At 32.9% G+C, this 16,220-nt stretch overlaps 3 protein-coding genes and 1 long non-coding RNA gene across 10 annotated transcripts in view; 3 read left to right on the top strand and 1 right to left on the bottom strand.

The window, feature by feature from the left end:
• LOC107642342 (protein YIPF6 homolog) overlaps positions 1–8,230 on the bottom strand; it is a 23,520-nt gene extending 15,290 nt beyond the window's left edge. The window contains exon 1 of the mRNA XM_021106767.1: positions 8,226–8,230. The gene's annotated coding sequence lies outside the window, so the exon portion shown is untranslated. The remainder of the gene's footprint in view (positions 1–8,225) is intronic.
• Positions 7–2,555, top strand: LOC107642268 (LRR receptor-like serine/threonine-protein kinase HSL2). Of its 5 annotated transcripts, none has more exons than XM_016345574.2 (3): positions 7–1,168; positions 1,656–1,819; positions 2,125–2,555. In XM_016345574.2, the coding sequence occupies exons 1-3, from the start codon at positions 1,011–1,013 to the stop codon at positions 2,145–2,147; spliced, it is 345 nt and encodes a 114-aa protein (XP_016201060.1). In that variant the 5' UTR covers positions 7–1,010; the 3' UTR covers positions 2,148–2,555. The 5 variants fall into 5 exon arrangements, with proteins under 5 accessions (XP_016201060.1, XP_020962438.1, XP_016201084.1 ...); XM_021106779.1 differs by having other exon boundaries at positions 2,021–2,555; XM_016345598.2 differs by having other exon boundaries at positions 1,651–1,819.
• LOC107642252 (4-coumarate--CoA ligase 2) lies at positions 4,724–9,898 on the top strand. 2 transcript variants are annotated; one of them, XM_016345545.2, is made up of 5 exons: positions 4,725–6,044; positions 8,380–8,581; positions 8,832–9,045; positions 9,320–9,422; positions 9,500–9,898. In XM_016345545.2, exons 1-5 carry the CDS (start codon positions 5,031–5,033, stop codon positions 9,617–9,619), a joined length of 1,653 nt encoding a protein of 550 aa, XP_016201031.1. In that variant the 5' UTR covers positions 4,725–5,030; the 3' UTR covers positions 9,620–9,898. The 2 variants fall into 2 exon arrangements, with proteins under 2 accessions (XP_016201033.1, XP_016201031.1); XM_016345547.2 differs by lacking the exon at positions 9,500–9,898 and having other exon boundaries at positions 4,724–6,044; positions 8,832–9,056; positions 9,320–9,409.
• On the top strand, positions 12,307–15,422 carry LOC107642299. 2 transcript variants are annotated; one of them, XR_001620659.2, is made up of 4 exons: positions 12,307–12,684; positions 12,791–13,225; positions 14,419–14,489; positions 14,587–15,422. It is a non-coding gene; the product is annotated as an uncharacterized LOC107642299 (long non-coding RNA). The 2 variants fall into 2 exon arrangements; XR_001620658.2 differs by having other exon boundaries at positions 12,309–12,684; positions 12,841–13,225.

Here is a 16,220-nt window from a genome sequence, read left to right as displayed (position 1 = left end):
TAAGGTGGTAGATTTTTTTTTTACTCTTGGGCTAGCCCATGAATTCAACCCGAACACCCAACCCACCCTGACCCAGAACCCGGTTTCCTATTCTAAGCTCCTAAGTCCTAACACAGAGATGTAACTAACTCAAGCTATCTCATGGCGCAGTCCAGACCTTGGATCAATGGCAGCATCACCTGTCGTGCTGGGAGCTTCACCCAAGTTTGAATCCTCAATGAAAAATATAGAACCCATGTTAGTAATAGTAGTATGTGTGTAAGGAATATAGAGACTGCCCCTTTAATCTTTTTGTTTTATCTTCGACCCTTAGATCCCAACACATACTTTGCAGTTTGCACATTTTGCTTCTAGTCTTTTCTTTCCATCATGGGTTTTTCTTTTTTTGTTGTAGAAGTTGGTCAACTTTGACTAGCCTACACTAATTCATTTTGTACAGGAAAGGAAAATAAATAGAATGGCCCATAAAAATCAAAGAGGAATTTTTTGTGCCAATATCAATTTTTTTTTTATCTAAATTGTCTAAAAATAAAGATTGCATTAACTTGGAAGGGCATACATCATGTCAATTATACTATCCAAGTGCCTCGCTGGCCGCTCCACACTATGCTCTTAATTAATTAACAATTCCGTTACGTTACCAACAGTATTTCTGTCAATATCTGTCAATTTTAATTGGACTGAACTCTAAACCCACTTAATTTCAAAAGCCACATCCCCAATTAATCTAAATTAATCCCAATTTCACTAGTTTACCACACTAATCCTAGTTTACCCTTTTGTTGTTACCGTGGACACACTTCCCCAACTCCTATATCATTTTTCAGCGCCGCATACCCATCAGCCCTGTCGACAGGTCTTCTCGGCGCCGCCTCCGCCTGCCACCTGCGCAGCCCAAGTTGCTCTGTTCACCCGCAAGGACGCCGTCGTCTTCAACACCACAACACAACCCCACCGCTGCTGCTACTCATGGAGGTCGACGCCACCAATGCTGGTTCTCACAGAGGTTGATGTTGCCGCGGAAGCCCTTCTCGTCTGAAGGCGTCGATGACGCATTGCCTTCTCCAAGCTGCAACAGCAATCACGTATGTGTCCACGCCGCCCTGCTGCGTTTAGCCGCCGACCGTCGCACGCCACTCTCTGCAATCATCCCAGTGTTCTCCAATTGGTTAGTATATTGTTAGGGTTTTAAGTAACAGTAGCTGTTTCAATTTTGGTATTCATATTTCTTATGTGATGCTCCTGATTTTTGTTGGATTCATGGATTTTTCATTGATTTTAGTTGGATGTTTCTTCTGAAATAGTTTCATACAATTTCCTTGTAACTTTTTTTTTGAATTGCAGTTCATTGAGCTCCTTTAGTTCATGCTTATTTTAATGGGAATATAATGATATGTATATTGATTTTAAGGTCAAATTTTGATTCTGAACTTTCATGTCATGTAATTTCATTTAATTTCCATTTACTACTATGTGTTTGTTACTTGGTTATATGTATCTTTAGTGTAACTTTGCTATTTTTAGCTATATGCTATGATGAGTTTATTGGCTTTTTAGTTATATGCTACAATGGAAACAACATAGAATTGGATTTACCAAAAATCTATCATTACTAAACACTAATTCCCTATGATTGTGTGCCTGCTATAGTTCAGGGATGTGAAGAGCAATAACATATTGCTTGATCATGAGTTTAGGCCTCATGCAGCGAATTTTGGGCTTGCTAAGACCTTGCAGCGTGAGGCAGGTGACAGAGATGCTGGTGCTGGTGCCAGTGCCATGTCCAGAGTTCCTGGATCATATGAATACATTGCCCCGGGTAAGTTCTTTGGTAGATTTTTGGGTATTATTCAAATGGAATGACAACACCATTCAAGGAGAAGTAATGACCATCATGAATCATGATAAATATCTAGCAGCTTAGTTTAGACTATTGAGATGTGTCAATTTAAGTTAAGGTTCAAGTTATTTGTTTTGGGAAGCTTTATTGCTAATATCTACCTAATTGATCCACTTGCAGAGTATGCTTATACGCTCTATATGCTTATGATGAGATGTTGAATTAGTCATAAATGGCTAGTCTTTGTTTATAACTATGAAGAATTTATTCTATTGTTGATTTAGGAGCAAAGCTTATAAATGATTGATCACATGGTGCTTGACATGAATTCCTAAGAGAAGGCTTGTTCTAATTTTTCGGGAGATGCATAGATGGAATGAAAAGAAACAAAAGCTTGTGCAGTATAGAAAATTCTTTGATAAGATCCTTGCCTCACCTGTTCTTACAAATAATGAGATGCTCAAAAAACTTGTTGAAAGCCAACTTGTATGTTCTTTAGGAACAAGGAGTAGAATGTCATAACATTTCTTTGTGTCCTTTAAATTCATTTAGGCAGAAATTGTACTAGCTTAGTAGATCCATTATTTTTTGTTAAATTATTCTATTATAGTTTCTTAAGATGCTTTGTTTGATTAATTAGCATACAAGGAGAAGTTGTTAGAAATGAAGACGGCAGAGATATTTAATTTTTTTGATATGTTAAAGATGCTTCTCCAGATGATATCTTTTTACTTTTGTTAAACACTTGTTTTGTTTTATCCGGTTAATACTTGGATGTGTCTTCTATTTAAAATTTGTTTGGATGTGTCTTTAATGAATGTGTCTTTTGTTGGAAGTGTTTTTAATGGATGTGTCTTCTATTTAAAACTTATTTGAATGTGTCTTCTGTTTAGAACATCGATGTTGCTTTTCAAGACTAGTGAACTTTCTTTGGTTATCTCTCGTAAAAAAAAATTTAAGTGTAAAGTTGCCTTCTCTGTTAAGACATTGATATGTCTTTTTACATTTGTTAAACACTTGTTTTGTTTTAACCGACTAATGTTTGGATGTGTCTTTAATTGTTAGATGTGTCCTTAATAGATGTCTCTTGTGTTTCAAACTTCTTTGGCTGTGTCTGTGATGGATGTGTCTTTTTGTTTAAAACTTGATTGGATATGTCATTAATTTCATAACTACTTAAAATCAGGTAAGATTTAATTCGTTCTGACGCACTTAATCTAATCTTTGAATACAAGCTACTCCTACCTTTAGCAAAGAGGACCAACTTTTGATCAAGACCACAAAAATAAATAAGAAATAAATAATGATTTGTCATATAATCTGAACATAATTAACTACAACCCAAAGTTCGATGTTTATGAAACTAAACAATAAATTTTAAATTTGAGAAGAATATTATGTCATATTCTAAGGTTGATAATACACGAGCAAACATCATGTATGAATAAAAGGCTTATAAGCAACACCACTATACATTATAGTTGGCATCTAATTTCGTCAAAATATTGACAGCTTTACAATTACCTATGCAAAAAGCAAAAAATTTGACATAAAGGATTTAATTAACATTTTAAAACAAATCAATTAGTTATTATTTTGGTCAGTCTCAGCATCAAAAGGCACCACAGGGTCTTCATATGGATTAGAATGTCTTGATCTATCTGCTTCAGTTGTCCCTCCCAACATATAATCCACTAATATAGATAAGAAAATTAAATTTGAAGGTTAGTAATTTATGTAATTAAGCACCAACTATATTCCAGAACTAAGAAACATAATCATCAACCTGAATCACTTATCTTCATACCAAAATGAGTCGGACTCCTTAAGCAACAACCAAGTTTCAAATTTTATTTATTATTTGATGGAATATGAATTTAATTTAAATAAAATTTATATTATATTTAATAATAGATAAAATATCATGAATAGAGAGATAACATTATTGCATAACTGTAGTTCTACAGAATTTCCACAATTTGTTTGTAAGTGGTTCCACTTGAGCTTCTATCTAATAGATCTTTTTAACATATTTTTTATCTTTTTAATTAACTTTTTTTTATTAGACCCAAATAGAAGAACCTTCTTATCAAATACTATTAGACAGTGTTTGAAAAGCTCATCTCTAAAAATAATATAAAGAAATAAAGTTGGACAGAAACGGTTCAATAATTTAGCAATTAATGGAAATGCATCTTTGAAAAAATTAAAGAAATTGCTCCTTCATTCATGACCTCATGTGTGATAACATTATTCTTAATATTTTGTACAAGAGAAAGTAATTAAAGTAATTATCAGAAATTAGATTCATGGTTTTATGGCAACTGTTTATCTTTCAACTTAAGCAGAAGAATATACTTATATCATAGAAAGATTTTAATATTATAAAGCTTAAAACATGATAAAAAAGATTTTTCTAACATTTATGTCACAAACTATAAGTAAATGCACCTAACTATAATTACCTCTTTATTATAAATGATACTTTTTAGTACATCAGCAAGAATTTGCAACATTTGTAGCATGTTTATCCTATCTCTTTATCTGTCTTCATTGGTCATTAGTTGAGAAAAAACTTGGCTAGAACTTATGTCAGGACAAGAATCTGATGAGAATTCTTATCTACCTTTTCGTGCAATATTTCAAAAGTAACGTAAAAATTCCTTATATATATATATGGTACACAAGCCTTCATTGGATTATATATCTCAAAAAACTTGTTTTCAAAATAATATTTAAGCTTCGTGAATAATAAATAATGTCTTATCATTTTTGTTAACATCATCCTACTGTTGTTCACATTAATTATTTCGTTCGTAAGAGTCCAAATCTAATTATTGATTTGGAAGAATAAAAGAAAAAACAAAGAACTCAGGATAAGTATCATGCATACCTATGCTCTATTAATGGGTTGGACACATGTTACCCTTGAGTAGTAGTTTCCCTCTATCCCAGTTTATTTGCTATATAATCCTCGATCACCTACTTTTCATATCAAACTGAACCAAATTCACAACAAACTTAGGAGAAATCTCTGATCACGCAAGAAACTGCTCATGCTCAGTATAGTAAACAGAAACAATTAAAGACTTAAAGTTATTAAAGCCACACCTTAATTAATTATCATATAAATAACACTTGCAACGAACAAAACCCACTCTTAGCTTCCTTCACACCAGAAAGAAAAAAGATGGAACCAACAAGAAACCTTGATCATCATCACGGTGGTGACCATCACTTTATTTTCCGTTCCAAGTTGCCCGACATTTACATCCCAACCCACCTCCCTCTCCACACTTACTGCTTTCAGAATCTCTCCCACTTCAAGGACCGTCCTTGCCTCATCAACGCCACCACCGGCGATACTTTCACCTACGCCGCCGTCGAACTAACCGCCAGAAAAGTCGCCGCCGGACTCAACAACCTAGGTGTTCGTCAAGGCGACGTCATCCTCCTCCTCCTCCAGAACTGCCACCAGTTTGTCTTCGCCTTCCTTGGCGCCTCCTACCGTGGCGCCATCGTCACCACCGCCAACCCGTTCTACACCCCCGCCGAGGTCGCCAAGCAGGCCACCGCCTCCGCTGCTAAGCTCATAATAACTCAGTCGTCCTTCGTCGACAAGGTAAAGGATCTGGCCAGGGACAAACACATCAAGGTCGTGTGCATCGACGCGCCGCCGCAGGGGTGCCTTGACTTCTCGGAGCTAACGGAGGCGGATGAGGGCGACATCCCTGCCGTCAAAATCTGCCCGGATGATGTAGTTGCGCTACCGTATTCGTCCGGCACGACGGGGCTCCCAAAAGGGGTGATGCTAACACACAAAGGGTTAGTGACGAGCGTGGCGCAGCAGGTGGACGGAGAGAACCCCAATTTGTACATTAAGCGCGACGATGTGGTGGTTTGCGTGCTTCCGCTGTTCCACATTTACTCGCTGAATTCGGTTCTGCTGTGCGGGCTTCGAGTAGGGGCTGCAATCGTAATAATGCACAAGTTTGAGGTGGTGGGGCTGCTTCAAGTGGTTGAGAAGCACAGGGTGAGCGTTGCGCCATTAGTGCCTCCGATCGTTCTGGCGATAGTAAAGAGCGGGGAGGTGACACGCTACGACTTATCGTCCATTCGGATGGTGATGTCCGGTGCGGCCCCATTGGGTAAGGACCTTCACGATGCTTTCAGGGACATGCTTCCTAATGCCACCTTTGGTCAGGTACTGTCAATAAAAAAAAAAATTAAAAATTTAAAAATTTTAACTCTATCTTTATGTGCAGATGATGGTGGAAACTCAGGTTAAGTAAACTTTACGTGAAGTTGATACTTGAGGGCCGTTAAATGATTTGATTGATTTGACTAAATTTTCATCCAACGGCTCTTACGTATCAACTTCAAGTAAAGTCGACTTCACTTGAGTTTTCATCGTAGATGATAGATTATAATCATTAAATAATTTGTTATGTTTAATTAAATTATCATTTAACAACTCTCGGTTATCAATTTTATTTAAAGTTAACTGCATTTTTAACTATTTTTTATATATTCTTTTTAATTTTATCCGAAAATAATTTGATATGACACCTTCCCTAACCATTTCTTTGCCCTACCAGAAATTATTGCATGATGTTATTATGAATTATGATGTAGACCTTTCTCTATCCTCAATTATTTTACATCCCAGATATAAAATAAAAAACTGAATGTTACAGTGCCTAAAAAAAGTGTCTATCTATTAAAAAAAAATTAAAAATTAATATTTAATTTAAAAGATATAAAAATAAATTATTTTTAAAAAATTTAAAATTTATCAAAAAAATAAGTTAAACAAAAATTAAGCAACAATTAATAAATTATAGAATTGGCCAAATAAAAATTAGATTTTCAGGAAATAGCAAATTAAAACCTTTATTTTACTTAAAATAGCACGCTTTTAGCTAGAAAAGGAACTGTGTTATTTAGATTTTTTTTTTTATCAATAATAGGCTTATCATTGTAATTACTTTTTAGTGAGAGTACATAGTATATAAGGTGTAATAACTCAATAAATATTTTTTAAGAAAATTTTTCATTTTCTTAAACAATGAGAAGAACTTATTTTTCTCCATCTCTTAATCCCTTTTGGTTCATCAAACCATCAACATCACAGCTTGAACAGCTTAGGGTATGAGATTTTCTTCATGGTGCGGTGAGCGTGGAAAGCAATCAAGCTATGAATCAAATAAAAAAAAGTTGTGAATTAAGATCCGATCTAATTTTACCATTTTCTTTCTATCCCTAATTTTTCTTTCGACATTTTCTTTTCCCATTCTTATTTCTTCCTTCAAACTTATCCAATAGAGTTTGATAAGAGGTTATTTCGCAAGATTCTTTCTTGGTGAACATAGCTGTTCCGATCAACGAGTTAGAAGGAAGAAGATCTATCCTTATTACTCTGTGATTCATTGATTTCTCAAAATGGCGAATATGATAAACAGATCTTCCTATTGTAGAGATTGTGGAGCTACATTGCCATGTTCTCATGGTAACAAGCAAGGCCATACAGAAAAGGTATGCTATAAGAAGCATGGGTACTCCTCCCATTTCTATCAACGGCAACATAACACCACCATCAATCATGTGATCACTGAGGGGCATGATATACTCAGTGACAAACAATTCTAACTCAATTGTCTCAAAGAGAACACTGAAATATCAAGATCTGGGTTTACTCTAGAGCAAAGATTTGTCTTGTTAGAATTGATTAAAGACAAAAGTGTGCAGCAACAACCTCATAATACAAATCAAATTTTAACTAATTTCATTCAGACTTCCATTCCAGGTAAAACCATTGCATTACATTTTAATGCGAGAATTATGAGAATTATCACTCTAAAATCTGCACTATGGGCCATTGACTCTTATATAACAGATCATGTGACTTTTGACTTAAAAAATTTTGCAAGCTTTTAAAATATTGCTCCAATCAATGTGATATTGTCAAATGGGACCAAAACTGTTAGCACTATCATTGACACAATCACATTTTCTAAAAAATTTTTTCTCAAAAATGTTTTATATATTTTTTTTTATTTTAAACTAATCTCTATCTCAAAGTTAACCTCAAACTTACATCGTCAACTGTTAATCAATGATAAATGTTGTGAGATACAAGATCGATCTACATCAAAGGTGATTAGCATTGCTAAGTGTATAGAAGGTTATATACAATGAATAGAGAATCAATTTTTATTTAATTAATAATGCGCTACGAAAAGAGAAAGGGGAAGAGAAAGAGAGAAAAAGAAAACTAGGTGCCAAAAGTTTTCTAAATTATGAGTGTTGAAAGACTTTTGATAAAGAAACGTAATGTGATTGCTATAGTCATTGGGACAGATGAGTAAGCAAAGGCAACAAAAAGTAACTACACAGACACAAAAATTAAATGTATGAACAGCCTTTAGGTCTTAGGATCGGTAAATCCGGTGTGTCCTTGATGAGCGAGCAATGTTACGAAATTACCCTCGCTCAACACAATAAGCATGATAAGATTATTAGAGCGTGTGTGCATGCAGGGTTATGGGATGACGGAAGCAGGTCCGGTGCTTTCGATGTGCTTAGCGTTTGCAAAGGAACCTTTTGAGGTGATATCATCAGGTGCGTGCGGGACCGTCGTAAGAAACGCAGAGATGAAGATTGTAGATCCTCTCACTGCTGCTTCCCTCCCCAGAAATCATGCCGGTGAGATTTGCATCAGAGGCAACCAGATTATGAAAGGTACAATGTCGTCTCGTAGGAGGAAAAATGTCATTTTTATGCCCAATCACATACATATTCAATAGAAACTTATTCTGTTCATGTATTTCTTGTGACCTATCTTCTTGAGTGTGAAACTGATCATAAACAGAATAAGTTGGAAAGAGTTCAAATAACACATCAATATTCTTATTAGAAAGTCAACAAGACTGTATATATATAGATAGGTGAAACTTAAATATAGTTGTGACATAATGTTATGGATGGGTAGGTTACTTAAACGACCCTAAGGCGACAGAAGATACCATAGACAAAGAGGGATGGTTGCACACGGGTGATATAGGATATATCGACGACAACGATGAGCTATTCATCGTTGACCGCTTAAAGGAGTTGATCAAATACAAAGGATTTCAAGTGGCTCCCGCTGAGCTCGAAGCTATGTTGATTTCTCACCCTAACCTTTCCGATGCAGCTGTTATAGCGTAAGTTCTATGTATGTACATAGATATATAGATAGATTCCCCATATTATTTGGAGTGTTAGAGTGAGTAACTTTTGTGTTTTGTAACCATCAATTAGTCATCGATAATATTTTTAATGGTGTGAGATTACATCCAATAGTAGGAGATCATTCACTTTTTTTTTTTTATGGTTAAGTGCTGGCCACAAAACACAAAAGTTGCTGGCTCATAGACTTTCCCTTATTTGTTTTCATAATTATTGTAACAACCGGAACGTTACATTAATTGGTTTCAGCATGAAAGATGAGGCAGCAGGAGAGGTTCCTGTTGCATTTGTTGTAAGATCAAACGCGTCTAAGATATCGGAGGATGAAATCAAGCTATATATCTCAAAGCAGGTAATTGAGGAATGAAATACACAAATTACCCTTGAGCACTTTATTTGGTTGATTTTTTATTTTATTTTTTGTGACAGGTTGTATTTTACAAGAGAATCAACAAAGTTTTCTTTGTGGATTCAATCCCAAAGGCACCGTCAGGTAAGATTTTACGAAAACACCTCAGAGCAAGGCTTGCATCTGGCCTTGAAATTTAGTCCCAATTAGAAAGTTTTATGACACGGCCCAAACTACTTGTGCATATTGGAGGCCCAATCTATTTTGTTTTCCTTTGTCACTAGCCACGGTGGCCCACTATTACAAAAGACACCGAACAATCCGTTTTTGGGTATTCTTCTTTTATCTCGAGTCTGTAACATAAAGCTTCCAAAAAGCAAAAACTATCTGATTTTTCATGTTTGTGTCTCTGTAATCATAAAGTCGTGGTGCCATACCAAAAAGGAGAAGGAAAAGTATAAAAATATATTTGTTATTAATTAAATATATACTTACATTATTTTTAATTAATAAGATAAAAAAAATTCATGTTTAGTCATTAAAAGAATACTAATATTAAAATGATATTTATTATAAAAAGTGTATGCTTAACGGGATGGTATAAGTTATATTTGTAATGATTGCTTGACAAGAATGAAGCTCATACAAGTTGTTTGAGCTGAAATTTCCAACGCTATAAAAGACCAGATTATTAATGTACTATAGTCTATGAATAGAAAGAACCTTTTCATGGGAGCTCTATTTATTATTATGATTTCAATTAAAACATTATCTACGTAGAAACTTTTGTTTTCATGTGAAAGTTGATATTTAAAAATGGTTAGATAATTTAATAAATTTGACTAAATTATTATCTAACGATTTTTAATTATCAACTTCATATAAAAACAATTGCATATGAGTATTTATCTTACCTATATTTAGATTCTTATTTATTATTGTGAATTTAATTAAAAAACTAATTATTTTTAAGTTAATATAATTTTTTTTAAATTATTCTTATATATTAAATTTTAAATTCATTAAATGCATGGAATAATTAATATAAAAATATATGAAGTTTTTATTAAAAAATTAAACAAAAATATATATAACAATTATTACTATAAAATAATTTATAAAGTTATAATTAAAAGCAAAGGTTAACTATTTTTAATGTTAAAAATATTAAAAATAATTATTAGTTATCTTAACTCATTTGGATTGGTTGAATAGTAATTATCTCACTTATCTGTTTAAGTAGGTATTAGGAGTTCGAATTTCACATTGTGTATGTAACAATTCATTGACTAGCTAGCAGTAGACCATTAATAAATATAGTTTCAATCTGTAGTGGATTAGTCATCGACCTATAGAGTTAGAATACTGTGAAAATAGTATTTGTCTTTAAAGTAGAATAATTTCTCATTAATAGCAATACTTGTAGAGATTTATCTTTATTAAAATTTATGTGAAACAGTTTTATTTGTTGATATCATATTCATTCTTGAAATCAAAACAATATGATTATTAATGTTGTTACTTATTACAATTTCACATTTTATGACATGATTACTAAATTTCAAAACTTATAGACTTACGCCTTATAAAAACTATTATATTGATTAATATTTCTCGATAACATTATTGAAATACCATCGTTGAATATTAGTTTGTGTGAAGAAAAATCATAATCATTTTTGTTATTTAATATATAATTTATTCTACTGAAAAATAAATTATTATCCCCTAAATTAGTAAATACAATTTTATCAATTTTGTACACTATTTTATCCTGTAATAATTACCATTAAAAAAAGTAAATGATCACATTATCTAACAATACAATTTACAAAATAATTTTTTATTTTAAAGTTAAGTCTGATTAGTAAAATAAAATTTTAAACAATATTTTATTTTCTTATTCGAATTTAAAATTAAATCTAGAATTGATTAACAACTCACATTTTTTAATGAAAAAGTCTAGAAGCCAGCAACTTTTTCAAATTCTGGCTAGCATATAACCAGCAAAGAAAAATAAATCATTGGGTGAAATCTCACACCATTAAAATCATCATTGATAACTATTTGATGGCTACAAATCATAAAAATTGCTGGCTCTAGCACTCATTTTTTTTAATTTTAATAACAAAAAAAATTAATTCGGTGCAAAACATTTTAATAATTTCGTCCTCGGCGCTGTTACTTTTGCTCAGCTTCGTTGGCTGTCGCCATGCCAGTCGTCTTATGAGACTTTGTCTCCATCTTCCCCTTTGCAACAACGCCATCCTCGATGTCATTGCTGGTCGTGCTTCTCGCGCAACTCTTGCTCGCAGGTGTTCTGCCGCTGTGAATGTCATCGTCTGCCCCAGCTGATTTGCTCCTTCATGTAGGCTAGTCCCAGATTTGGATCCTCCAATCGTAGATCTAAATTTATATTTCTGAATTTTTGAATTTGTTGTGATTTTGTATCTGAATTTGATAGATTTCTACTTGAAATTTTGGATTTGGTTGATCCTCATCTTTAAATTTTATTTCACACATTCTTGCTCTAAACCAAGCTTTTATCGTAAATTTTGAATTTTTACATAAAACCTCTCTTTGAATTTAGATTTTTAATGCACTGATAAAATATGGAAGCAATAATTCAAGATACGTGACATGAATACTTTTTACATAAGCCAATAAATTATCATAATATTCTAAAATTGTACCAAATTATTTTTTAATTATGTCGGGTAAACTACCATAAAAGTTAAAAATGATGGTGAATAAAAAACCTATTATATTAGAAAGAATATTGAATAGAAAAAATAAAAGTAAATAAAAAAAGAATTGAATCAAATCAAAAGAGGAAGAGAGAAGATAATTATATTAAGATAAATTCTACTCTACTTTTTCTATAATAATATGTATATTATCCTCTGTGACATGTCATTCTTTAATTGGTTACTATATTAACTATGGTTAAACTATTGATAATTAAATTATAGTCCAAAGTGGGTAATTATATAATTTACTAAAATATAAAAATTCAATCTTTGATTCTTCACCAAATCTGCTCCCAGACAATGAACCCTAATCTTCTGTATCTCCTCTCCCGTTTCGGCACTGTCGTCGTCACCCGAGCATAACCGTGTCATTGGCCTCCCCTGTTCCGGCACCGTTGTCGCCACCCGAGCATAACCGTCTCATTGGGTGCCCCATTCCCTCCGTCTGTCGTGCCATCTCCGTGCTCGAAAGCATCGCCGCCGCCATCGTCACAAGCAGCGCCGCCTTCCTCACGGTATCCTTCCCTCTCACCCAATATTATTATTATCAAGATCGGTACATGGAAGGATAGACTATAAGCATAATTCCTTTGTATTTTTTGGGTACAAATTCTTTTATAGATTTCAATTCAGATGACGTAAATGCTTTGATCTCATTGATTTTTTTAAAGGACTTGCAAGTTGCCGATGAATCTTTAGCTATTGCTGCTTCAAGTATCCTTCCTCCTTGGAATTACTTTCGTTTTCTCAGATTCTTAGGTTTGCCCCCGCCCCCTCCCCCCAAAAAAAACACCAAAGAAAAGGGAAAAATCATATATGTTTTGTTGACTATGTTATTCTTTGTAAGCAAGAGTAAGAAACAGAGGTTGGTTCCTTGACTAGTCTTACTTGTTCATTCTTTTATCTTATTAGCTCAGGCAATCACTCTATCAACATGTATAGTTGCTCACAACAATGCATTGTTCGCTTTGCTGGTGTCAAATAATTTTACTTAGATAAAAAATAATGTGTTTAAGCGATACAGCAGGGACAATGTATACAATTTGGTTTACTTTGGTAAGTTATTGTGCCTACTAGAGTTTATTTTCCTTTGATTTCTGCTTATTTGGTATATTGATGATTAGTTCCTATGCTAAATAGAAAATTATGCAAACTCTTTTATAATATGATGAATAAAAGTCACTTTTTAAGCAAAATAAAAGTTAGATATGATGTTGAAGTCCATGATTAGTGCATCCCTTTGATTTAAATTCTAATTTTGTTAGGATTTAATGGGTTGCATTGGTTAAACACTAATAAATATTTTATGTATGCGTTTTGATCTTTTAAGAAAATATGATATGAATATGATAAAGGTATTATGGGCAATTAGGAGGTACATTGTTAGTGAGTGAGAATTATGGGAATACGTATGCGAAATGATAATTGATATCATCAAGCATTCATTCATTGCTAAATTCAATGACATGAAACCCATTACATACTGAGTTCCTTGAAGACCTCTGTAAACAGGTATTTTCATATGATTTTATGTGCATATCATCCATGCACTATTATTGGTTGTTTATTCTGATTAAAAAGGCATTAAACAGCTAGCTGTGCATGGTTAATTTGCATATGTTTCAAATCCCTCACGGGGTATCTTGAATTTGAGTGGCTTTATGAGCAATAATACATTGAAAGTACCACAGCCTTCCATAATTCAATTTTCAAATTCCTTTTGTGATTATCTGTTGCAAACTTGTAATATGTTTTCCTTTACTGCGATATTGAATCCAATATGGATTTGTATGCCTTTTGTATTCCTTTCTAGCAATATGGTTCAATCTCTCTAAATAACTTGGTCATTTTTCTTCTCAATTGATTGTGTCCCTTTGATTTCTTTCATTATTGTTTCTTTGATTTATAGTTTAATTCCAGTAAGTTCAGTTTATAAGTGAACACTTTTACCATATTTCACCAAAAAGTAAGAAAAGAAAAAGAGAACGAGAATACTTTTACCATATGGAAGAGATTTTTTATAATTTAAGTTGGCATTTGCACATGGTGTATCCTGTTGAAAAGCAAGAATATGCTATTTAGTTGACACTTGAGAAAGCCAACTGTTACTACATAAAGAATGATATATAATTATGCAACTTTAAGTTGGTTTATACTGTTTTTGATAATTACATTGCTTTAGCTGACTCTATGATGGAAATTTCCCTAAGAATACAAGCCTGACACTTGACTCTTTTTCTTATCTGTAGACTTTAAATATGCAAACTGAGGGTGTGAAGAAAAATCTTACTTTTGTCCCACTTGCTCCAGCATCTCTGTGGTAATTATAGATATTTTAAATGCTGCATTTCCTATATGCTAATTTGCTATTTATTGTTAATTTAATGTCTCTCTACTTCTTTATTGCTTGTTCTCAGGTTATTCGAGTGCTGACTCCAGTTTTTGCTGTAAACATTCCTCCCAATCCCCTTCGATGGAGGCTTTTTTGGATTCTGCTTTTTACAGCAATGACCTATGTTATGCAGTTATGCTTACAAGCATTAAGGTCTTTGTTGGGTTGGGCCTACAGAAACATGCCACCTGGTATGTTAACCGGAGGAGGAAGCACCATCTTCATGCAGATTAGGTTAAAAGGAAAAAAATTTCTGTCTCAGGTCATGGTACTTCGCCATGAAGGCCTCCATGCATGTGCCCGCAGATCATCTACGAGATGACCACAGGCAGATGATTTGACAAGTCGATTCTCAAATCATCATTGATAACTAGCAGATACAGGAGAAAATTCTTGTTCAATCTCTTGGTTTTTCAAACTTAAGATGAGCCAATGATAAAACCTTGCAATTTTGATATCAGGATGAGGCATAGTTTGATGAAGATACAAGGTTTTATAGGCTGCATGAATCCCATCCCTTTAACCTGCAGCAGATCAGAGTTTCTATAGTTCTATACCCCTCCAATTCATACATTGTCATATTGGATCATACCAATTGCCTTCAAAGAAAAGTTAGTTTCACACCCTTTATTTTGACCTCTTTCCATATGCCAGATATACACAGAAGCAACATACATGAAGTGCTATTTGTTCTTATAAAATGTAAGAATTTCTACTTTCATTATGCTTATTATAGGCGCAATTAAAATCCCCAGGTGGGTTCATAAGAAGTCTGAGTTTTTGTGCTTCGTGCATCTAATGTAATTGTGATAGTAATGATTACCATGGAAGTTGGCCTTGAAGAAGATGCATTTAAATGATGTACTGAGTTTTCACCATTATAAATATTTTTTTTATTCATTTTTCTTTCTCCAACAAAATGTTAAAGGAACTAAAGGGCATAAGGACATCTTAGAGGAAGCATATTTTACTATGCAATTTGAGTAGAATTAAGAGTCAATTATCAGGGCTTTGAATAGTTTGTACTTTGTATATTTTGAATCATAGTTACTAAATATTTTTTGGAGTTTCTTGTATTAGTAGATGCAAGTTCAAACATAAGTAATTGGAAAGTTATAATGATATTCACTAAAATTAAGTAATTCCTTACAAATTGTATTTGCTTGTATTCTAGATCTTGATCACATCAAATCAAATTCAAGTTCGACTTATTAAAAACTTAAAAGTTGGCTCGAACTTTTTTTATATTAAAATAATTATATATGTATAGATGTGTATATAATACAAAATATAGATGTAAGCTGGACAATATGTTTTATAACTAATGTTAGCTACTAATGTTATAAATTGTTTTATAACTAATGTTAGCTACTAAGAAATATGTTTAATGATGTTCAATGCTATTATTTTATTCTTTTCTCATCCTTCATTTGTTCTGTCGTTTTGGAAATAGTAGCTGCACACAAAAATATCAACTAATACTGTAAATTTAATTTCTTCAAGGAAAATAAAAATATTCTCCTCACCTTAAAAATTAATCAACAAATTAATTATTATATATTTATATATACTTTTTTATATATTATTTCATATAATTTTAATATATATTTTATATTTAATTTATATTTTACACAATTAATTAATAATCACTAATTTTTA

The sequence above is a fragment of the Arachis ipaensis genome, chromosome B01 (assembly GCF_000816755.2).
Source record: "Arachis ipaensis cultivar K30076 chromosome B01, Araip1.1, whole genome shotgun sequence".
NCBI classification, from domain to species: domain Eukaryota; kingdom Viridiplantae; phylum Streptophyta; class Magnoliopsida; order Fabales; family Fabaceae; genus Arachis; species Arachis ipaensis.
The sequence above is the reverse complement of the archived record's forward strand: the minus strand, read 5'-3'. Positions and strand labels throughout refer to the sequence as shown.